Source organism: Siphateles boraxobius, unplaced genomic scaffold, assembly GCF_051911475.1.
Source record: "Siphateles boraxobius isolate OS27281-9 unplaced genomic scaffold, OSU_SipBor_1 31, whole genome shotgun sequence".
Taxonomy (NCBI): Eukaryota; Metazoa; Chordata; class Actinopteri; order Cypriniformes; family Leuciscidae; genus Siphateles; species Siphateles boraxobius.
The window spans coordinates 2,547,501-2,571,488 of NW_027508931.1; the positions used below are offsets into that span (position 1 = coordinate 2,547,501).

General features: G+C 37.9%; 3 protein-coding genes and 1 non-coding gene across 6 annotated transcripts in view; 3 read left to right on the forward strand and 1 right to left on the reverse strand.

Annotated features, from left to right (window-relative positions):
• Positions 1-2,011, forward strand: part of megf11 (multiple EGF-like-domains 11) — a 130,118-nt gene extending 128,107 nt beyond the window's left edge. For both annotated transcript variants that reach the window (XM_077193319.1, XM_077193320.1), the window contains one exon: positions 621-2,011. In XM_077193319.1, the coding sequence (XP_077049434.1) occupies positions 621-796 (176 nt within the window). In that variant the 3' untranslated portion in view covers positions 797-2,011. The remainder of the gene's footprint in view (positions 1-620) is intronic.
• Positions 2,012-2,786: 775 nt separating this feature from the next.
• On the reverse strand, positions 2,787-8,250 carry rab11a (RAB11a, member RAS oncogene family). The gene is made up of 5 exons (XM_077193331.1): positions 8,032-8,250; positions 6,545-6,740; positions 5,845-6,038; positions 5,607-5,687; positions 2,787-5,099 (listed from the first exon to the last, which is right to left on the reverse strand). The coding sequence occupies exons 1-5, from the start codon at positions 8,225-8,227 to the stop codon at positions 4,963-4,965; spliced, it is 804 nt and encodes a 267-aa protein (XP_077049446.1). The 5' UTR covers positions 8,228-8,250; the 3' UTR covers positions 2,787-4,962.
• Positions 8,251-8,709: 459 nt separating this feature from the next.
• Positions 8,710-8,781, forward strand: trnaq-cug (transfer RNA glutamine (anticodon CUG)). Its single transcript has one exon. It is a non-coding gene; the product is annotated as a tRNA-Gln (tRNA).
• A 6,659-nt stretch (positions 8,782-15,440) lies between these two features.
• Positions 15,441-23,988, forward strand: part of dennd4a (DENN/MADD domain containing 4A) — a 31,236-nt gene continuing 22,688 nt past the window's right edge. Inside the window, exons 1-5 of one of the 2 annotated variants that reach the window (XM_077193318.1) lie at positions 15,441-15,683; positions 20,732-21,073; positions 21,796-22,042; positions 22,807-22,876; positions 23,232-23,401. In XM_077193318.1, the coding sequence (XP_077049433.1) occupies positions 20,751-21,073; positions 21,796-22,042; positions 22,807-22,876; positions 23,232-23,401 (810 nt within the window). In that variant the 5' untranslated portion in view covers positions 15,441-15,683; positions 20,732-20,750. The remainder of the gene's footprint in view (positions 15,684-20,731; positions 21,074-21,795; positions 22,043-22,806; positions 22,877-23,231; positions 23,402-23,988) is intronic. The other variant, XM_077193317.1, reaches the window with a different exon arrangement.

Here is a 23,988-nt window from a genome sequence, read left to right on the forward strand (position 1 = left end):
CATTTGCATTTGATCTGATATATCTGGAGTACAAGGTTATGAGATGCAATATGTGAAAGCTTGGCTAAAGAGATGTCTTTTATCTAGATTTAAACTGGAAGAGCAAGTCTGAGCCCCGAAAATTCAGGAAGGCTATTCCAGAGTTTAGGAACCAAATGCTAAAACACTCTCCCTCCTTTAGTAGACTTTAGATATACTGGGTACAACCAGAAGTCCAGAGTTTTGTGACCTTAAAAAGCGAGCGTGATGAATTGTAGGGTGATAGAAGATCGGTTAAATGCACAGGAGCTAAACCGTTCAGGGACTCATAGGTCAGTAGCAATACTTTGTAATCGAAACGTAACTTTATAGGTATAACCAGTGTAGAGATGATAATATTGGTGTTATATGATCATATTTTCTTGACTCTAGCAGCTGCATTATGGACTAATTATAGCTTGTTTACTGAGGATGCAGGACAATCACCAAGTAATGCAGCTAATGGGAAAAATATTAAATCTTAAGAATGTAATATTGTATCTTTATAATGTAATGTACACCATATAGAGAGCTATGTGTTAAAGATTCAGAGAGAGTTTCAGAAATTGAGCCGCTCACCTCTCGCCACCTTTCCTTCTCAGAACCGACAGTGAGTGTTCTTCAGGGACCCAACGGCCTGGCGACCGGATTCTCCCAGAGTCCTTACGACCTCCCGCGGAACAGCCACATTCCCAGCCACTACGACATCTTGCCCATGCGCCACAGCCCCACACACACCCCACCCCCACCAGAAAGCCCCCCGAGCTCCCTGCTGTAGAGCCCAGGCCTGCCCCAAAAACACGGGACGCAAGACTGGCAGCTCCCAGACCTCGTTTTTTTACAATCTCAACCTCTCTCTCTCTCTTCTTATCTCTCTTCCTCTCCAACACACATTCAATTACAGATGCATGAGTAGATTATACTGGACATGACACAGGTGGAGACCATATTCCTCTTTCCATTGAGTAAAGGAGGATTGTGGGAAATGGACTGTATACCAGAACAAGAGTTTCAGATTTGGACACCAGCGATTATTCTTCATCCCTCTCAGAGACGTTTTTTAACAAGCTGTGCATATAAAATCAGGAAATACAGGGGTAGAAAAGCATTCTTTGCTTATGGGTCTATGAAAAGACATTTGGAGGGAATTTAAGGATCATTTGAGAGGTTTTCATGGAAACATACTCACTATGCTGATTCTTTAAGACAAGAGTTCCGCACGCTGGAACAGCTAATCAATGCGACTCAATGATCCAGAACTTTTAATTTGGAGTTGGCAGCCGGGGTGACCGTGAGGGGGCAGACCTCTTTTTCACCCCGGAGCGTTTAGTCTGGACCTTCGAGACAAAAGCATGGTTTAAAACAAGAAATATTAAGAGTTCTTATTGTGTAAAGATGGTTACCGTTATGAGGGAGTACCGACCAGGACTTTATAATACTATACATTCGTCTACCACTCAGAAATATTTATAAAAGTTTATGAGGAGAGCCTGGGGTCAACATGAGCTCTGTGATACTGTACTACACTGCTCATTTGTGTAACAACCTGGTGCTTTCTATTGTACATAGACGTTTATGACTGTTGCTATCAGTGTGTATGTCTTATGAATTGGAATTAAGTTGTGTAAGTGACGCTTTTCAAAGCTATCACGTTTAGTTTTTCTTCTTTGTATGTTTACATTTTTAAAACATCTGTTAGCAGGCCTTGAAAGGTTTTTATTTTGTGGTTATGTATTTATGATGTTTATTTATACCTTGTTTGTGCAAGTGATGTTTTTCTTTATAGTGTAAAAGTTAAACATATTTAAGGGGGGGGGGGGGGTAGCATGAACAAATGATTCCCATAGTGACCAATTATTTTCATGTACTTGTGCTATTTGTGCACAGTATTAATATATAAAGTCGACATTATATGTTAGCTCTTGATAGACTCCATGATAGGACGAGACTTCATACGTGTCCTAAAAACAGTATAAATAGATTTTGAGACGTGTCCCTTTCCTTGTGTTTCAGTTTGTTTGATGATTATAGCTTTGCAGCTTTGATTTGAGTTTTGTGCTGAAGTGGCTGCGTAACATCATAATAGCAAAAACATAGTGACAATCATTCATAAATAAAAGGGGAAAAAACATTTCATCAATCCAATCAGCTCTACAGCTCAGCAGTGTTTCCTCATGCACTTTTATGAATTGTTCAAGATCGCTCAGTTTATTTAATGTTCTTACTGTTAAATTGCTGGTTTACATGAAAAAGTCCTCGTTTTTCGAAAGCTGCCGAAGGTTGATTAATCATGTTGTGCGGCATATTTTTGAGTAATAACCACTAAACTGTATAATTGACTCTCTCAATGTAAAGTTAATCTTTAAAAACATTAATAGTTTAATGTATTTTTTAGCAAATCTCTAAATGAATAGTTTTTTGATATTGTACATTATAATGTTTTGATGCCAAATTCATTTAGTGTTTTATTTTTAATTTATTTAGACAAAACTTGTAGGATTTTGATATCGTTCATTTACCATGAAAATAATAATCTGGTGCGTCTGCACTGAATATCATGCGTATAACATAACTGCGCCCTTTTAAATAAACCAACCACTTTTACTATCTTTAGAAATCAGGACGTAGTGGCCATGCCTTAAGGAACTGAAACAACTATGTAAAAAAAAAAAAAAGGAATAAAGTGGTAATAAATGAGGTAATAAAACTGTTAAATGAAAACTAAGCTTTTAAAGAAAGGTTAAACAATATATAAGGAACAGAAAAGCTTTGAATTAACTACATATTTTATTTGCTCTTTTAAATTGGAATTACAGGTGACAGAGTAATAGTATAATCATAACAATACAAAATAAATCACAGTACAGTGCAGACAAAAGAAAACAAAACGAAATAAGGTTCTCGAGGCAATACGTGAAAGATCCGACAGCCAGAAAAGTAATATCCGTGTAATCTTACTAGGTCACACCAGCTATGTGCAGTGCATGGGCAGGTCATAGTCATGCCATCTGTGCCCTCACATCATTGGCACTGGCCCCTGTTAGCACCAGAGACCCCTGCCTCTAGAGAACAGTCATACAGAGTCAGGGTCCTAAAAGAACAGAAACAGACCCTTACACTTGTATAATCACCAGGTCTTTTCATCTTGATGGCGATAAGTACTGTATGTGCTGCTTATAAGATATAGGAGACTCACTAAAAACAGTAAAATGACTAGCATGCAGTAATGTCGGTTCAGTCTGATTCAGTAATTACATTGCAGCCTTTAAGGGCCCTTCAATTCCACCTGGAATGTGTTCTGATACTGTTGGGAATGATCTTAGCAAACTATGTTGTTTTACCTAGTGCTAGGGTAATTAAACTCAAAGGGATCGATAAAGAAAAATAAACCACTGCTGAGGCCTACAGTTTTCTTCCACCCCGAGGTCGCCTGTGGTGACCGTTATATAACATGCATTATTAGTTCAGTCTTTACTGGTATTTCATGTCACACTGAGTAAATTTTATTAGACAGCCATTAAGCAAAGACGAGCATCACAGCTTGTGGTAGTTTCCTCATCTGCTGGAATCAGGGCAGACTTTTGGTAGGCTAAAACACATAATACATTCAAAAATTATCACACTGTGTCTCAACGCTTAAGAGTCCCATCACTTCGCCAAGAAGATTAAAAGGCTAACAACTCGATTCAAGTGACTACCACAGAATAAATACAAGTTACAGGTCTTAAGATCATTAACTGTAGTGGCGGGAGATATTTTACATTCAGTGCAATAAAAAGAGAAAGTATCCAGTCTATTCCCTAGAGTGCTCTCATGTGATGCGGCCGTCAGCTGGCCACTATTCACTGCTGCGTGTTTTTCCTGTTCTGACTTTAACGACAGAGTGTGACCTGCAAAAGTACAATGGGTTTGAGGTTGCGATAAGATAACCTTACGTTTAGGGGAAGTCCTCCCTCATTTCATACTGAATAAGTTTGTGGTAGTGTTTCAAAGAGAACTTGTGCCTGTTTGGTAGTACGGTCCCCTCTTTAGGAAACAATCCTTCTGCATTATGACATAAATTCTTGTTTATTACAAATTGAACTTTTGCTATGCGAAGACAACAACTGAAAGGGCTGGTAACACAAAAAGAAAGGGTCCATATTGGACTACATTACAGCGTGATTCTAGCGTGTGATGAAGGCCTCGCCTCACTGCCACAGACAGCTGAAGAGGTGTTGCATTTTAAGCACATGCATGAAAGCGTCCGTGTAACGTTCCATCAAAAAAAGGCACTAAAACCACTATTCTACCTCGATGCAAATGAAGCACGTGATGGCGAAGAGAAAACAGCGCAGTAGCTATGTGCCTTAAGGCCTCTTCCATTGGCCTGATGGTGAAATCAAGAACGTGATGCGATGCCGCCCCGTGCCGAATGCATGAAGGGAGTGTACATGCAATGAGAACCACACTTGGAAGATGGCTTAAAGGTGAAGACTGTGGTCTTTGGGCCCTAATCATCATCTAACATCTACCAGGTACATCATCTCTCTACAATCACAACATTAAATATAGCAAAACTTCCAATACTGCACGTTTCTCCCCTCCACCCCAGAAACAAGGGGGGCTGCTACTAAAGACATACATGAGCGAACCTCACACGTTTGCAAATGAAATTATATATTAAGACATTTCAGTGAAGATCGGCACAAATGATTATTAAAATTCTGCAATATAAAAGCCTACCATGGCAGGAAGGAGGGAGGGGGGGGGAACAAAAAAAACGCAAGCTTAGTCCAGACTGCAGGTGGTGACCCTTTGAGATTCCAGCTTTGGAACCAGCCTCTGTGCTCAAGCCTAGTTGTGCAGCTGCATCTCAGACCCAAAGCAGTCTTGAAGGGGGAGGGGAGGGGGTGTTGCAGGTGGGTGGTTGGGGTTTGGGGGGGGGTTATGGTACGGGAGTTGCTAGATGCTCTGGCAGCACTGCATCTTTGGTTTATTCTCAGTAGGTTGCACCTGGATGGACACTACATTGTTGCTAGGTGACATGTCATTGTCTCGGCGGTCGGACATCTGCTTTTGGGATACGATCCGATAGATTTCTACGGGACAGAAAAAGATATTGATGCTAAGACAATGTACACAGTGACAACACGAACTGGTTTTTGTTTTCAATACGAACACTGGACTTTGTGTTGCCGTAAAAGCCTATAAACCCTACAGTTATTACTGAACACAATTACAGCATTGCAACTGACTGCGATGCCTTTGAGACATTTATTATTTGTTCTTCCTCTGCAGATGCCAGGAGCCAAACAGAGGAGCAAAAGACGACGGAAACTCTCTATTGCAGTCACGTCAGGCTAGAGAAACCTACCCGACCAAGTCAGGGCTTTTGATGAGTCATTCATAAGGATGTGGCCTTCAGCCAATCATTTACAATCTTTCTTTTTTATCCTTTTAAACAAAAAAACAGTCATTCCCTCAAGCCTGTTTAGGGTGCTTTCCGTCATTCGTGTATACTACCAGTACATAAATAAAAATCTATCATCCTTAACCTTGCACACTGATAAGTATCCGCTGCGTGTGCTGAAACGCTCCATACTCACCAGTCAGGATGGTCTGAAAAGCGGTCTCTACATTGGTGGAATCCAAAGCTGAGGTCTCTAGGAAGGACAGACCGTTTTTCTCTGCAAACATGGGGAACATACATTAACATTCATGGTAACAGTTAACAAGCTGAAAAAGTACACAAAGAAACCAAACAAATTAATGCCCTGGCTATACACTCCCTGTAATGCATCAGGAGTTAAAGGTCCACTTTTAACTCTTTATTGTAGATCTAACCTGCAAATGCACGTGCTTCGTCGGTGGGCACTGCCCGGAGGTGACGCAAGTCGCTTTTATTGCCCACGAGCATGATGACGATATTGCTGTCTGCATGGTCTCGGAGCTCCTTAAGCCAACGCTCCACATTCTCATAGGTCAGGTGCTTGGCGATGTCATACACTAGGAGGGCCCCCACAGCGCCCCGGTAATACCTTTACAGTAACACAGGGAACCAATCAAAAGATAGTGGAAGACTGAAGTGTGATCAATGAGTACACTTAAACATGAAATCAAAATGCATTTCTTGATTCTAATGCGAATATTCAATCATCCAATTTAATTAAGTTTGTCTTCATTATAGTTATTCAGAATATAGAAAATTGCTTCCCCTCTGAAACAACTTTCATTTTTGACTGACATCATATTTGACTGCAGTTGTTGTCTGCCGCTATAAATACTCAAAACTCTTTAAAAGTCACCGGATTCGTTCTTCAAACAAGAAAAAAAAAATCAACAATTGATTTCAACAGTATCGTTCCTCTGTGCTGTTATCATTTTATCTGTGGTGTGGACTTCCCTAAGATCATAAAAGGTTTATAGTTACTGACCGTCCTTGGTGTGAATGAGCTTTTAGACTTTATCAAACAAAATAACAAATACATAAACAAAGTAAAATGTCAAATGGTATCTATAATATGAGGAAAGAAAAAACACTTACGCTGAAGTGATGGCTCGATAACGTTCCTGTCCAGCTGTATCCCAAATCTGAGCCTTCACCGTCTTTCCATCCACCTGAATGCTCCGTGTAGCGAACTCCACTCCGATAGTGCTTTTGCTCTCAAGGTTGAATTCATTGCGGGTGAAACGAGACAGCAGGTTACTCTTCCCCACACCAGAGTCTCCAATCAGGACCACTTCAAATAAAAACATCATGGTTTTATATCTGATACTATAACACTATAACCTAGTTCAGCCAATCTTCAGTTGTGTTTGATGAAAAAAAGTCTTATGGGTTAGGAAAAACATGAGGGTGAGTAGATGACAATTTTAATTATTGCATATGAAATAGCCATTTAAATAGGAGTGTGAGTGATAAATCAAAGACATCTCTGTTTAAAATAAAATACAGGAACAAATTTGGAAATGATCTAAGCGCTTATGACACACAACCTAATTTAAAAGTGAAGTGCATTTAAATAAGTTTTAAAAAAGTCACAATGTGGGAGACATGACCATTTTTGGTAAAATTGTTGTGTGACAATGAACTTGGTGGATAATGTAAGCTTACAAACTATTTCTAGGCTAATTTGAAGATTTGTTTATTACATCGAACATGACTATACGTTACTAGATTAGAGAGGTTGTTGACGATCACCGTGATTCACGTTAGCACGTCATTTCTTGATGACAACATGGAGCGAAACCCCTCAAACTGCGAGAACAATACATTTCAAAGATTACTGAATAGGAACTTGTTTAATGGACTTATTCTAAAAGATAAATTTAACATTGTTTCATGAAAAAAAAACAACGATAACATAAGCAAAGGGAGGTCACATCACCTGATACCTTGTATTTCCTTAAAAAGAAAAAACACTAAGCTGACACAAATTATTGTTTTTAAGGGCAGTTCACCCAAAATGTGTTCATGATATTACAAAACGACTATATTTTTGTCGGTGGAACACAAAAGAACATGTTGTTAGGCAGAATGACAGCCTCGTTCACCGTTTACTTTCATTGTAAGAACAACATATAATGAAAGCGAACGGTGGTTGAAGTTGCCCCAAATATCTCCTTTTATCTTCCACCGAAGTCAGTCAGTCATACAGGCTTGGAAAAACATCTGGGAATACAGGCCGTTTCCCATTTCCGCCTGCTCCGTTAAACCCCTCCAGCGACAGTATCAGCTAACTTCAGCTAGCCGCTTCAAGGTGTGGTCCGATCTTCAGTAAACTGTACTTTATGTAGGCAATTAACCAACATCTGTATAGACAGAGTGCGCCGTAACTGAGGAAAATAAGACTAAAATTATACTATTCCAGCCGAGGAGCAGGGGTTTGTTTTGGGCTGTTTGAAGTGAGCTAGCAGGTTAGCTGGCCTTTATGTGTTTAATATAAAACCACACTAAGTTATCTAACAATAACCACAATGATCTGCGCCGCTTTAACTTATACAGTCATCGCAAATGTCGTATATACTAACCTTTAAACAAGTAGTCATATTCGTCGTCTCGCGTCCCCATTTCGATTAAAACAAAAGCGCAAACAATGGAAGAATTTGAAGCAAAAGTGTAGCCGACCCGTCCCTGTCCTCTCCGCTGCTGCACTGCAGTGTATTTGTGATTAGGCAGTAGCCATGCTAACAGGTTAGCAAGCAGGCGAACCAGTGAGCGTCGCATGAAGTGTTCCGGGTTAGGGCCTTTACAAGCTGTCAAAATAAAAGCCGCATTACAAAAAAATTATTTTATTTGCCAGTATTTTTTTTCAGGTTTTAAAACAAAAAGATACAATTATATTGCAGATGAACGGTGTATTATGTGTAAACATATTGTATATCTTGTTTAATGTATCTTAATAATCTATAACTATAAAACAGCTAAATGTTTGTGGATCGTGCAATTGTGTTTGAAATGCTAATATTGTTTAATATGAGACGTCCTTTTGCAAAAAACGTTTTTTTTTTGTAGAACAGAACAGTCGCATGTCCAGCATATCTTTGTGTTGTTATGAATTATTTGTAATTTTGACTTGTAAAAGTGGGTTGTTTAGGTCATACTTCCTGGTGATAGCGGTTTGAAGAAAAGACAAAAGCAACGAATAAAACATCAATTTTCACAATAACTAGTTATTAAAACTGTAGATTTCCATGACTATGTCGTGCGGTTCCATGGTGTAATGGTTAGCACTCTGGACTCTGAATCCAGCGATCCGAGTTCAAATCTCGGTGGAACCTACATTTTTACATTTTACGGGTAATACATATTAGAAACTGGATTTCTCGACAATAGTTAACAGGGGCATGAAAAGACATGCTCTAAATCAGGACACTTCTAAATGCCCAATAAGTAACTCAAACAATTTGATAAATCCGTATAACGGATTTTCCTTCTTTTTTTTTTCTTTCTTTTTTTTACACACAGGATTACAAGATTTCAAAGATAAAAATGAAAGGTGTAAATAGGTTTTACTTGTCTAAAGTAAAGGCATTCTGCTAAAGCGTCTAACATTATTCATAAAAAAAATAAACATTAACTACAACCACTAGGGTGTAGTATTACAAAGTGCATAGAAACACCAAAATGGTTTAAATGTATTGAACACGTGATTGCAAGGAGTTGTACTGCGTTGCAGTAGGGATGGGAATTGGAAAAGTCCCCATGATTCACACTGACTCAAAATAACATTTTGTATGAAAATATATTTCATACCTAGCAACCTGCATGTATATAGTTCATTCATATTGAGTGGATAGTTTGAAATTGACATGACGTTTTAAACAAAGTCTGAACCTTTTGATGCCGCCAAAGATATTTACTAATTCTGTAATTATTCACATACGTTACACAATCATAGCAACCAAACCTGTGACTCATGTAATAGACAGCCATATGCATTTCCTGGCAATGCTTTACTAGACATGTTTTAATGCCAGTTTCAGTTCTATTTAGCTAGCCAGCCCTTTTCTCTTACTCTGTTGAATAGCCTACAGATTAATTTATTCCAAATTTATTTATTTTTTCAGAATTTTACCGTTTTCCCATCAAAAGCTCTTTGATTCGACACAAAGTATGACTGTCGTTATAATTTTGAGAAGGTTTTGTACTTTTTAGATGACTATCCCAGCATGTTTAACAAATAAAGTTGTGTGATTTGAAGTATGGTTGCACCCTTTTTACTTAATTTTTCGTATCACATCACCCAGACTCATCTTGCAGGACTTCATCTAGAAGCCCTGCTGAATCTTTAATGCTTTACAGCAAACTGTACGACTGTAATCAAAGCTGCATTTTTGATGTATGTTCTGTAAGTCTGCCAGTAATGTTACTGCTGACTCATCTTTTGAAAAGAATCATCTGCTGGACAATTGGGGGGTTTCCTTCACTGCAAAACTTTATGGTGTTTTCCTCTTAGAAATTTCTTAGTTGTAAATAAATATTAAATAAATAAATTGTATGCTAGAAATATATTATATAGGCCTATTAGAAGAATAAAAATGTTTGATTTAGAATTAACTTTTAAAGTGCGAAAATGAGCCTACTATTTTTCCAAGTGGATGGTTTACTCATTAAATAAAGTGACTAGATGTCTGAAATGGAAACTAGGGACATTTCTTAGTTCACTGGTCAAAATATAGGCTAATTGAAATCTCACTCGTTCTATTAATTAAATATAATGGTAAAATACATTTTGAGTTTTTTGTTTTTTAAAGGTATGCTAGGCTACGGTATATTTTGGCCCTCTAGCGGTTAAAAAACAAAACATTGACTACGTTTACATGCAGCCAATAACCCGTTCAAAATCGGGATATTAGCAATAACCCGGTCACGCACGGCCATGTAAACACCGGCAAAAACCAGAATATGCTCATATCTCGGATTTTAAAAACCGGGATATGATACCTGGGGTAGGCCTACCCCTTTTCTAACCCGAATTTTTGGTCATGTAAACACGTATCGGCATATCCCCATAATGATTTGTGTTCTGCGCATGTTCTATTCGCAAGGAATATTGGTCTTTTGAGTTGAGGAAGTTTGCGGCGCATACAAGCGGCAACCTCCCTGTCTCTCTCTGAAAACCAACATGGAAGTGAATTAAATGGCAATTCATCGCCTGGCCGCTTGAGGCTGACTGCAAAAGTGAGCCAAATCTGTAAAAATCATGTTTAACATGCCAAACCATGTTAAAATGCCCAACTTTACCGCAGAAAAAAAAATTACAGCCTGGTGTCTTAAGTTGTTTTGGTCTTTACAGCTAATTTTACCCTTCATGACAACTGTGAGGGGGGTGAATGATTACCGCTGCTGTTACTAGCCGTTAACTTTCAGTTTATCCGGGAGTGACGCACTTCCAAGATGGCGACGAGTGACTCCGCCCACTTTATGGAATTATTATATGATGTGTTCACACCGAACACGAATAGAGCGTCAAATACGCGTCTAGTTAGACGCTTGAACATTCGCTCGAGTTCAATTTTTTCAACTTGCGCGGAAGACGTTGGCGGCAAACGCGTCGCCCAATTCGCTTCTATTCGCGTCTTTGCATTGACTTTGTATTTAATCTACTCGGGCAAATAATTAAATTCGCGATCGGTGTGAACACACCATTAGACTTCAAAAACGCACTTCAGAAACCTACGGATGACGGACACTACGTCCAAATTTTTTTACAGTCTATGGGCGCATACAGAAACCCGCGTGCAGTATACCGGAAGTAAACATGGCGAGACGCAGCACAGCATACATTTGGAGCGAGGTCAGTACCAGCACCAAAGCGCAAACAAAGGCGATCGCTATCTGCCCCGAACTATTCATTATCCGCGTGCTGCTGCTGTTGTTGTCTTTGGATACAGGAAGAAGAATCGGAAATGAGTCATATTGCGTCTTAAGGTTGTCCGTACGTCCAGACGCCAACCGTGCGTCGCCGTTTACATCGGGATATTGCAATTCCATCTATACAACAGGGGTAACTCTCTCTGCTCACGCATGTAAACGGGTTATTCCTAATGTTTCAGAAGCCCGAATAGTGACCTTAACCCGACCATAACCCGAAAATTGGCTGTGCTTCGGCTCTGCGTGACTGGGTTGTTGAATTTATGAACCTTCACAATAGATCATGTTTTACAATGAACTCTGTTGAGCTACATCTGGCAATTTATCTCAATTTATTTATTATTAAATAAAATTACTTAGCTACTTACCTGTTGACTAACATTTCCAATCCCTCAGTTCTCGCCACCTCCGTAAAGCCAAGCCAATGCTGATTCTTGTTTTATTACGAGCTCTGTCACATTTTATTTGTGCCAGCATGTTATTCTATTCTGTTCTGCGTTTTTTCCAGGTTCCAGATTTAGAATGCTCCATGTCAACCTTTCTCGTTCGTTTGTTGTGACACGTGACAACTATGCCACTCCCACAGGCCACCACACCATACACACGTTTATATGCAATTTCCCGCGAAAACCGCCCCGACATGTCTAAAGTAGGCTATAATAAGCTTCCCATAGTGAATCAGGGACGGGTAAAACAAAAGTTTTGAAAGAAGGATTGATGATGTATTGAAATATAGTTAAATTTAGTTAACAACCTTCTTTAGAATCCTCAGTCTTAAAATGCTTACATTTTACTTGCCTGATTTTCCATGCATTTAACCAAACAATGTCATCCACTTAGCCTACTTAAGTTCACTTCAAGTTTGGGTTTATTAGTTATTCCAGTCAGACACAAGGACACAGTGAAACAATAACATTACTTCGGCTCCTCAGGGAAATTATAGAGACACGTGTCTGTAGGCCTACTGAGGTAGACAACACATAAACCAATTTTATGCCACATGCATGGTAGAATTAAAAGTAATACAGTCATCTACATTTTTGCCATAATTTTGCAATTGTACCTTTCACTTCTTACATAAATCCCTGACATATCTATGGCGGGCTGGAGTACTAACATGAGTGGGCTGTGTATAAATTCTGTTTCAGACTAACAATGTGTAGCCTAATAAACATAATTGCTACATACAAATGAAGTACCAAGTCGTGATGAAATGCAGCGTATATTGAATGTCAATGGATCTCAAGCAATACTTTTGCATGGCAAACCCCCGTGGACATCATCAAACTCTGTGGTAGATGGAGACCAGTGTTGGGTGTAATTAATTACTAAGTAATCTAAGTAAAGTAAGGGATTACTCTTAATTTTTATGTAATTTATTTATTTAGTAATTGCAGTTACCTCTGGTGTAAAGACTAAAGAACAAATCTATATAAAACAACATTGGATTTAACCTTAAATCCATTTGTATATTGTTTATTTGAAGGAATTAAAACATGTATGTCCTTGTATTGTTTACTGGTCAAGGTTGATATGGGATTTAGAAAGTAATTAGTAATATGTAATCCAATACTTTTTATAGAGAGTAATTACAGTAATCTAATTACACTGCTGAAGATGTAATTAGTAATTAATTACTTTTTTTAGAACTTAATCAACACTGATGGAGACCAGTGACATGCCTTCAAGCCAATCAGTTTGTTCAGCTGATACCATGGCAAATGCATTAAGCTCAACTGTAGATTTGACTTCAGACAATACAACTGAAAATTACTCTGTAAAGGCTGTTACAGAAGAGTAAAAATGTTCTACTCCACAGCAGACTGACGTTTACAAGGCAGCCAAAGAAATAACTTGTTTTTACCAAAATGACCACTCAGCTATAACAAAAAAATTCTATTCTAAGATCATTTTGCCAGTTACGTTCCCAATAAGTTTTGAAAATGTTCTGAACGTTCAAAACGACCAGTTTTTTAATGTTTTAAAAATGTTTATCTTGGTTATTTGAACGTTCAGGGAATATTCCATTCATGTTTTCTGAAAAAAAGTTATTTAAAAAAAATGTTAGATGAACATCCAACTAACATGTTTGGAACGTCCATGAATGATGTATACATAATGTTTTTGTGCCAATGTTTTGAGAATTTTTAAAAACCAGATAACTTTGAACGAACATTCCATTAAAATTTACTAGAACAACATTTGTTCATTACTATGAGAGAACCTTGCCAGAACATAGGCCAAAGTTTTGAGAACATTTCCTTTTAGCTGCATATAAGTGATGTCTGAAACTCTAGTCCTGCCATTTGGGTGGCCAGCATGTGCCTTTGGAACCACATAGCTGTACTATAACACGAGGGGCTGGTGGATGTCCTAATCCTTCTGATGTTTATGGGTTTGCACGGCCAGCTGGGTGGCCAGCCGGCATCCACTTAAACTGCTTTATTAAATCATTTATCTGGGTTTAAGAAGTGTTTTGGGTGTCTCCTCGATGAAGAAAGCTGAAGCACTTTGAAGACTGTCCTTCAGTAGTTCCTGCACCTTTTGACCTCTGAACTATCTAAACAAACATTCTCCCATCCTCACACATGTTTTCTGAAGTAGAATCACATATGTTCAAATAGTTTTTCCAAGTTCACCTCTTAAAAAAGTTTCCGTCTTTTGTCAGTGGTTATTTGCCATATTGTTCACAGATCCCGCTATTTTGGGGGATTCATTGCAGCAAGAGACCTTATGGTATTGTCAGTTAAGAAGAAACATTTTTGAACAAGCCGAGGTAGTTGAGGTACAGACCACCTAGAATGGCATGGAACATCTGAGTCAGTGGCACATTTTGTTGGCAGTCACACCATGCAAACTGTCTTGTTAAGGCTGCATCACCATTTTTAAAGCCCTGCTAGACTATCAGTGTAGGACCAGGTTTTGCAAACAAACTTAGTGAGCCCCACAGGGGGCTATATAGCCTATAACAGCTGTGCCTCCATAAACTGAACCATTCATAAGGTGATATGTCCTCTCGCAATAAATAATGGCAATAATAATAGTACAAAATGGAATAAAATACATTGACTTGCCATGGAAATGCAACAATAAGTGGTCAATCGATATGGGTTTTTAATGGGTAAGAGTCAAGACCAGTATAAAGAGCAGGGTGGCTGATTTAATTATAATATTGGGGCCCAAACATCACTAAGAGAATGTGTGATAAATAAAAATTTATTCTAATAAATATAATTTTTCAGTACAAAATATTTTATTTAGTGTAATAAAATGTAATGATTGCAAAATAAGACAAATAGGCCTAAATATACTGTATAAAAAAGTGTTTATTTATAGTTTAAATATTTGTGAATTTGAGTAAATATTGTGTTTGTAAAATAAAGTGTTTATTTAGCTTTAAATTCATTTATGCATCTTGTTTGTTATCATTAAATTGAGAAGGCTGTTAGTAGATTTTAGGAAATGAACTAGGCAGATTGACCACTTGTCAGGGTTATTATAGCTAGTTAACTAAAACTAAAACCACATTAAAAAAACATTTGTTAGGCTGCTTGAAATAAAATAAATGTTAACTGAAATAAAATATATACAAATATTTTGCTTTGTTTAACTTGATGTAATAAAATAACTTAAACTAAACTGAAATAATAATGAACAAAAACAAGAGCATACTGACTACCTAGGGTAATAAAAATGACAAAATCATTCAAACTTTTCCAAAATAACTACAATCAAAACGGAAAACATGAACATAAAAACTAATTTAAACTATTAATAAAGAGTTTAATAGGCTATATCTCAATGATACTAAAATACCACTGCCTCTGTTAATTGGCCAAATATGCTGATCTAGTCTGTCTAGTCACTATCTATCACACTTAGAACTTTATTTTATCACTGTATCTTTAAATCTTGCAACCAAGTCCAACACTTTTAAACACATTCTGTCGATAATATTCAGCACCACAGGCTTTATATGGTCTACCTGTCGGGACGCCCCCCATTAATCGACAGTCCCCGGAATGCTCAAATGACGTCACGGGTGCTGGCAGTCACGTGCCCCGGTGGCAGGTTTTGATAAGCGCTTGCGCGAGTCTCGAGCTGAGCGCATCTCTGAAAGCGTATAGAGAAGATGAGGCATAGCCCTCACAGAGGGAATGTTTATACGTGATGGAGGAATAACTCATTTGTCTGAAGAAAATGAATGGAAATACATAAGTCCCTTCTTCCGTTCTGTGATTATTAATCAGCATAACGGCGCGTGCTTCAATGAACGTGTCTTCTGAATCGTCGTCCTACTGAAACAGTGAGTGTGCGCTATGCTCATATCTATTTAATGGTTACGGACATTTGTTTGTTTTTAGAAATGTAAAGCGTCAATGGGTGATAAAACGATACATTTGAGGAATATTAAAGCAATATATTTTATAAATATGTAAGACTGACCGGCGATGGAGTGGCACCTGTCATCACACGTCGATAATTGTGTACTTGTTTTGATTCTGATTGTGTATTTACACACCATGTGATGGTAGTCATCACTTGACACCATTTTTCGGTAAAGCTAGAAATGTGTCTATTATTATAATTCAGGATTTTATCGTCTGATTTAAATACAATGGCGCTTATGATTTATGAGTTATTGTAAGACTGACCCAGCCCAGCTGTCTGGATGCAGTATCATCTTCATATTTATTTATTTCACCATGTTCTCATGTTTGTGTATTAGTATAGCTTATCATGCAATGTTCTATTTTTACTTGCACCTAAAATTGATCTAAAATCCAAAAGAGGATCTGTTTTTCTGCAGGGACATAACCACAGTATGCATTGAAGGAATGGAACTGTGTGCTATTCAAATTTAGATTATATATATATATTATATAATATTATATATGTATATAATTTTGTAATGATTGATCGTTAAATTAGTACATTTTGTCCTCCAAATCCTGAACATGTAAAGTTAAATTCTTGGGTATAGATATGCAACAAAATGCCATGCTCAAACAGATTATCAGAGTTACAAAGAGATTAATGCATTTTGTCTGATGAGATCATGTAATGTTGAGCAAACCATGACAAATTTGCAAAGGTATTTCAGAGAGGTTGCTCAAAGCATCCATCATCTACTTTGGAGATTTAGCTTTGATCCTGGATTCAGAGTCAGTTGAGATTTATATCTGGATTCAGAGAAATTTGCAGGATTCATGAGCTTGTCCCTAATGTTGAAGTGTGATATTTGCCTGTATATTCTTTGCATTTTATCATCACTCAGCTGTAGTTGTATATTTTGTAATTAAGTATAACAGTCTTTGCTAGACCAACTTTAGCAATGTATTTTAGCAATGTGCTTTAATTTCAGTTGGGTGTTCCTTTAAAATGCATCATGATATTACAGTAAATTGTATGTTGAGACATTTGAGACTAATACAACTCTTGTTTGTTTTTATTTTCTCATCCACTTTGGAAAGCCTGCATGGGCAGGAATTGTTTCGAAACTTTAACTGTTTGACAGAATTTGTCCATTTTGTCTCGTTGACAACAAGTTAAATAACTACAATACTTTATAAAGGGTCTTAAAACAAAAGTTATAGTAAATGGAGTTGGAGAAGAATTACTGCCTGTCCTATACCTCGGTAAAGTCTCCTTGACAAAACATTTCCACATTGAAATAGCTTGCCTGCCTCCTCCTATCCAAAGTATGCAGATGTCTGCTTGTTTCCCGGCATGGTGCAAAGGAATCAAATGTCCGCCCCGTGTTTTAAGCAAGACCAGATGCTCGGCCAAATGTGCTGCAATAGTTCCCCCTTCTTGTGTTTTCCTCTAGGCCTCCCTGCTGTCCCAGAGCTGTGCAGTATCTGGAGCCTGTTGGTCCATGGAGCCCTTACTCAGGACCACAGCCCATAGCTCCAGCACAGCTGGATAAGATCATGCTCATTTTTATGGGCAGACTGTTAAATTGGCTTATCCTGTGGCTTCTACACGCCACAGGTTGGTGAAAGAAGGGCAAGGCGTATCGTGTCAACAGCCATAAGCATGCAGCAGCCATAGATAAAATTATTAGAAAACAGTGTTTTGTTTTGCTGTGGGTGTTTTGTTTGGGACAAAGCATTTTCCCTGATATGATGAGTCATGTAAATCTACTCTTTGTGCGGAGGTTTTAAAAGCATAGATCAGCCAAAAATGAAAATTCTGTCATCTCTTATTGTATTATCCAAACCTGTATGAGTTTCTTTCTTCTGTTGAACACAAAAGAAGATATTTTAAGGAATGTTGGTAACCAGTCAGTTGACGGTAGCCATTGACTTCCATAGTAGGAAAACAAAATACTACAAAAGTCAGTGGGTACAGTACAGTCAACTCTCTGGTTAACATTCTTTAAAATATCTTCTTTTGTGTTTAACAGGCGAAAGAAACACATACAGGTTTGGAAAAACTAAAGGGTGAGTAGGCTAAATGATGACAAAAGTTTCCTTTTTGTGTGAACTATTCCTTTAATGCCAAGCAAAGGTGTCAAATCCATTTTAGGACAGGGCCCAGATTGGGCAGAACATCACAGTGTGATATTCTTTTATTTTTAATATCATGTATTATTATAATATTAGGTAATTCTATTTTAAAATTAAATATATATTATATATTTATTTTTATACTTTTTATTATTGTACATGTTTATGAAGTTTTTTTTATATGCTGCTTTAATTGTAATAAATATTCGGGGGTGGGGGGGGACAGCAATCGAAAAATAAATGGACACAAATGTTGTTCAGCATTTGATGAATAATACATTTATAATTTTTAAATAAGTAATTTTAAAGTCTTTGTTGTGCATATTTTTTATTTCTGGATATTATGTAAAGTAATAATAAATATTTTTTTCTTTCTTTCTGTCGTTTGTTTTTGAATGGACCAGTACTTTGTGTGCAAATCCAAGATCACATCATGGATCCACTCACAGCCTCTTGCAACTCTCAGATTTATGTCCATTATGTGAGGCTGTTTTCCTATTCTGAGGCATCATTCTGTTGCGTTGTGCTTTCTGTGCTGTGTGTACTGGTCTAGAACTTGTCCAGTCATTTAAACTGGAAAAGGGAACCGTTGATCTCTTACTCCAATTCTTCAGAATGATGAGTATGAAGTTGGTGAAGGAGTTCCTTATTTGTATGGCTCAGACACGCAGTATACTTTTCTTTAATGACTTATCCATGAATTTCCTCTGCGTAGGACCCATTCTGATTTCTCTGACGTAAGAGCCATTTCCAGTGCACTTCCGGGCGTTTTTGAGTCTCTCTTTTTGACGTTACCATGGTGTTTCTCAATATGGGAGTGATTTCCTACGAGTTGTCTGAAAAGTGTTGAGTCAGTGCAAGAGTGTCTATAATTGCTTCACATAACGATGAAATGTGCCTCAGGGCTTTCCAGTGTGCAATGTGCCTGACTATAATATTATAACTGTATAATTCTCTACAATTCTATCCATATTTGCCTGGAATTTAGCTCTAAACTGTCAATTTAAGCTTGCTTTTCTTTTCCTCCCCAGCAGTTGTTATTTAAACTCTTGATGTGTGATTGTGAGGTCCTCATTACTGCGTCATTATCTCTACCAAAAGAGTAAGCTTTCTGCTCATCTCTGACTCTTTTTTTTATTATTTTTTTTTATTGGTTTTTATATTAGCATTTTCTTTTCCCCTTGCATTTTAAGGCGAATGATACATATTCACTGGTTTTCCTTCATGGTTGCCATGGTGAGGATTATAATTTCTCTCTTCGGATGGTGGAGAGGGCACAGCCAGCCTCTGCGGATGGCGTGGTTGTTGGACTGAGAGATTATGTCTAAATATAATCCTAAATCTCTCACGTAACGTGACACATCTGCTACATTTTCTTCTCAATCTGTCTGGAGAACGTTATGTGGTATCTTTCTAGAACAATGTGGGTGTGATTAGATCTTGATATCTTCGATTGTTTATGCAAGCAGTTTGATGGGATTATGTTTGCTTTGTGTGATATTGTTGAGCAGAATATGTGAAAACGTCTACAGTAGAGACATCTGGAACAAAGTGTGCTTTGTCATTGCTAGACAAGGGACAGCGAGAGTGTTGTAGAGACCCCTGCTTCAAAGCCAAAAGGTTTATGAGGATGAGAAGGATTAGAGTTTTAAGGCCTGTATTTATTCTCAGCATCCAACTGGGATCATGAAATCTGCCGATGACTTGTCACCATTTCCAAAATGTTTGATTAGAAACAGCAACTTCCCGTTTTACACCATCAGCATCACCGGTTCCTCATTAGACACATTTCTTCACTACAACACTTCACGTCACGGCAAAAGAACTAGTCAGTAGGTCAGTTTCAATTCCTAAGCTCTTAAGCCGTGTCCCGTGACTCTGTTGGCCATTACTGTAAATCACAGAGAAGCCATTTGCAATAAAGCTGGAAGCCATCAAAGACCTTTCAGACGGTGTCTGTCTACTATAATAATGATAATGATAATGGTATTTTTATGGTAGTACTTGTTCAGGGATAAATACTACTGCTGTTTACTAATTCCAAAGTAAGAATACTCTTTTGTAAATAAAAATAAAAACACACCTATCAAACACCTAGATGGTTGAGTTCAAAAGTTTAGGGATAACTATTTATGTAGCCTATTTATCAGTGATTTGGTGTGACTGGAATGGGCTACCAGCGGGTGCCCTGTTATTTTTGGTACGATGAAGGCATGTGAGCATCAGTCATGTGTGAGCGAGAATATGTGCCAACTTGAGTGTTGTAAAAGCCCCAGGCCTCTTCTGGAAGAAAGGGGAATCTCTAATTAAGATATCAGTGGTTTTAGTGTTAGTGAAGTTTGAAGTGACAAACGTCACATTGATGTAATCTTAAGGAGTTCCCTTTGTTGTCTGAGCTCTTTTCCTTTTTAAGTTCTTTTTTTTCCCCCCCTTCCTGTGCATTTATTCTGCGGGTACAAACTCTGACTCATGATTCAAAAGCATAATAAGGCATATTCTTTTATCCCCAGCAGGAACGGGTAATTGCTTCCGTATGTCTAGTTTATATTTCTCACAAAGATTGTTACATGAGGTTGTGCTCTGCATCTGTGGATGTGTAATACTAGTCATATCCTTTTCTAAGCACATAGGGAACTAAATGTAAAAATTGTATTTCCTATGAGTGCTTTATAACTTGCACTGTGCTGTGCTGATTTGTTTTTTGAACCCCTCCCGGTTTGAAAAAGGATGTTTTGTAAGGATATTTGAATCCGAGCACCTGGGATTATTAAGCAACAGTATTATGGGCTACATCATGTCATGATTCCCTCACCCTGTTCACGTCGCTGTGTTGTTTTTCCAGCACATATAGTCCTCATTCTATGGGGATGAAAATGGAGGAGAAAAGCCTTCGTGTAGCAGACTACTTTGTTGTGGCAGGACTCACCGACTCCTCTAAGCCTCTCGATGAAGATGTCCACCCTGAAGATGGTGGTCACCGGAGCTCAGCACAGCTCAAGGCGCCCATCACTGATGTGGCGGTGGTGATTCGCTCCCTAGGTGAAGAGGTACCTCGAGGGTTCACCTGTATTGAATGCACCCCCTCTGGACTCTCTGCTGAACTGAATGGAGGAAGTCTCATGGGGCCGCAGATCTTCCTCTGCTACAGGAGAGGCAGAGACAAACCGCCACTCACAGACCTGGGGTAAGGCTTCAGACTTCGGACATGTTTGTAGTACCAAAACCTACTTAAGGTCATTCACACCAAGAATGTTAACTGTAAAGATAACTATAATGAATTATATGAATGCCCACTACAAAGCACAATAACATTATGTGCATTATAAGTGCAATGCAGTTATATCGTCTGTCACTTTAAATGCTCAAGCTCTTTAAATTCAGGTGGATTCTGATTGGCTTTTAATGTTTTTATCGTTTATCTGATTGGGTCTTAATGTTTTTACTGTTTTAAACAGTAGTTAACCAGCTTTTGTTCTCTTATTTGCGACAAAAAGACGGTAGACAATGATGTTTCCTAAACCCAGTTATTTTTAATACTAGAAAGTATCATAAAAAGCTAAATATTTGTTTCTATATAATTTGCTTTTTAGAACATCATGTAGTTATCTTAGCAACATGCTTGCTAACACTCAATTCTATTGGAATCAACTTTAAGTGAGTTGTGTCTCTTATGCTACTTGAAATGGCTATTTACTGAGCTACTGCCTATGTAGGGAGTTTGAAATCACTCATTTATGTAGTACCGTTTATGATGCTGTCTCTTAAGGTAGCTACAAAAATAGGCAGTAGTAGACAGTGGGCCAGCTCAGTTGGTTTTGGAAACTGTTGTGTATCACTAGGTCTTCTAGGCATTCACTTGGCACTAGGCATTCACTATCCTCATCTTTGTTCTTTCATGATTCTTAGCATCCTTTATGAGTGGAAGGAGAAATTGAAGCCGGACTGTCAAATAATACAGACCACTCCCTCTGGCCGCCCCGCCAATATCAGTAGCTCCTCTTCTCAAAGGATCTACATCACATATCGGCGTGCCTCTGAAAATCACTCTCACTCCACGCTGGCAGTCACAGACATCTGTGTCATTATTCCTGGCAAGGGAGAGACACCACCACATGCTTTCTGCAAGGTGGACAAGAACCTCAACAGCAGTATGGTGAGGGATCAGTGCAACAGTCACCCGACACCACTGAAAAGATGGTGGTGGAAACCATTAGATGGTGGAAACCATCACCACATATATATATATAAGCGCATGAAGCCCATTTCCACTTCATAAGAAAAAAAATGCTCTAGTAAATCATAATTATATAAAAAATAGTTGAAATTATGACATACTTTGAGATAAAAAAATATAAATTGACTTTAAAAGTAAAAAGCCATAATTTTGACTTTTTAATCTTTAATTTCGATTTAGTATGCTAAATTTCGATTTAGTATGTCATAATTTCAACATAATTTTTTGACTTTTTCTCATAATCTCATAATAATGAATGAGTATGTTATAATTCAATTTAGTAATTAACAAACTTGAACAAATCTAAAATTATTCATATTTCATAATGTACTTGAGTTGAGTTGTGATGCCTAAATTCATATATAAAACAAGTCATTTCAATTCAATCATTTAAACAATCAATTTCAATCATTTAAAACAATTAATTGTAGTTTTTAGTTTTGTATTTTTAAGTTTGACCCTATAATTTTAATATAGGGCATAACATTGCCATAACATAACTATTAATATTGGCTTGTCAGTATTGGGCAGAATTTTAACCTTGGTGCATCCCTATTAAAAATTTTTAGTTGAGTAGTTAGCCAGAAATTATGAGAAATAACATCAGACCACAAGAAGCAGCCATTTATATACCTGTATACAATTTGAAATCAACTTAATTTCTATTTTTCCTGCTTCTACAGTGGGGGTCCTCTGTGTACATGTGCTACAAAAAATCTTTGGCCAAAACCAACACACTTGCATTCACAGCAGGTACTGTATCTCAGTCTTGAGTTGTTTTTCACAGTTTTGTGTTTTGTTGTGCATTTTGCAATGAGCAGCAGGAGGGACAGGATGTGTTTATAGTGAAGACCATCAGAACAGAGGGATATGGTTGCGGCTGAGTGAAACCTGATACCCCAAAGTAGCAAGAACAACATGATGTCATTGTTAGGCTTAGTACGCACAGTATACAGATCTAGGCTTTAACTGCTGCCTGTGTTTAGCTTGTCATATGGAAGTCTGGGTCAAGTAATTAATTACAGGGTAAACGACTCAGTGATCAGTAATAATGGTTGTCTTCACCAGAGTTCTACAACCTAATTGAGGGTTTGTATGGTATGTACAGGTCTTTTGTCCAGATACCCAGAGGAGGACTATGATTCCTTTCCTTTGCCTGAATCCGTGCCCCTATTTTGCCTACCGATGGGAGTGTCCATTGAGTGCTGGCCCTCTCATACCAAATATTCTCTTCCTGTCTTTTCAACATTCGTTCTCACAGGCGCCTCTGGAGAAAAGGTACAGGCACAAAAATCCACGCATGAGCACGCACAAATACACACAAACATTCTGATTTTCTGCAGGTTTTCTTCTCACTGCAACACAATCATTCTTTGGGAAAATCAGACCCAGTAGAAGGTGAATTGTCTTGTCTGGTTTAGCAATGTGCAAAGAATTTAAAGCAGCTAGAAACCGGCGCAGGCGGAATATCAAAAGCGCCCGTGAATAATGGGCCTCAGAAAAGAATTGAAAATAAGATGAACATGTGTAATTGGCCTGTTTAATAATGCATTGCTAAAGTGCTGTTTGGGTCAGCTCAATTATGTCAAACACATCAGTACACTCGGCTCACTCTCCTCACTGCCGAACAAGTCTCAAGGCTATTTGTGCTGCAGTATTGTATAATTTATTCATTTAGATGAACGGCTTCAAAGAAACATTGCTAAACTGAGATATTTTTGAACTAAAAGACTGCAAAATAAATCTTCTGTATCACTTTTCCACTGGGTAGATCTGAGCACAGCAGATATTGATGGTGATTCCTTTCAAGTATGCTAAAATAGTCGCCAGTGTGCTCTTCAGAATCAAGACAGCTTTTTTTTTGT

Excerpts from the sequence above, each read along its gene's own strand:
- rab11a (XM_077193331.1), bottom strand. The coding sequence starts at position 8,227 with ATGCGACGCTCACTGGTTCGCCTGCTTGCTAACCTGTTAGCATGGCTA. Across the intron at positions 6,741-8,031 it reads ATATGACTACTTGTTTAAAG|TGGTCCTGATTGGAGACTCT; the intron begins GTTAGTATATAC and ends TTTTATTTGAAG. Across the intron at positions 6,039-6,544 it reads TATCGAGCCATCACTTCAGC|GTATTACCGGGGCGCTGTGG; the intron begins GTAAGTGTTTTT and ends GTTACTGTAAAG.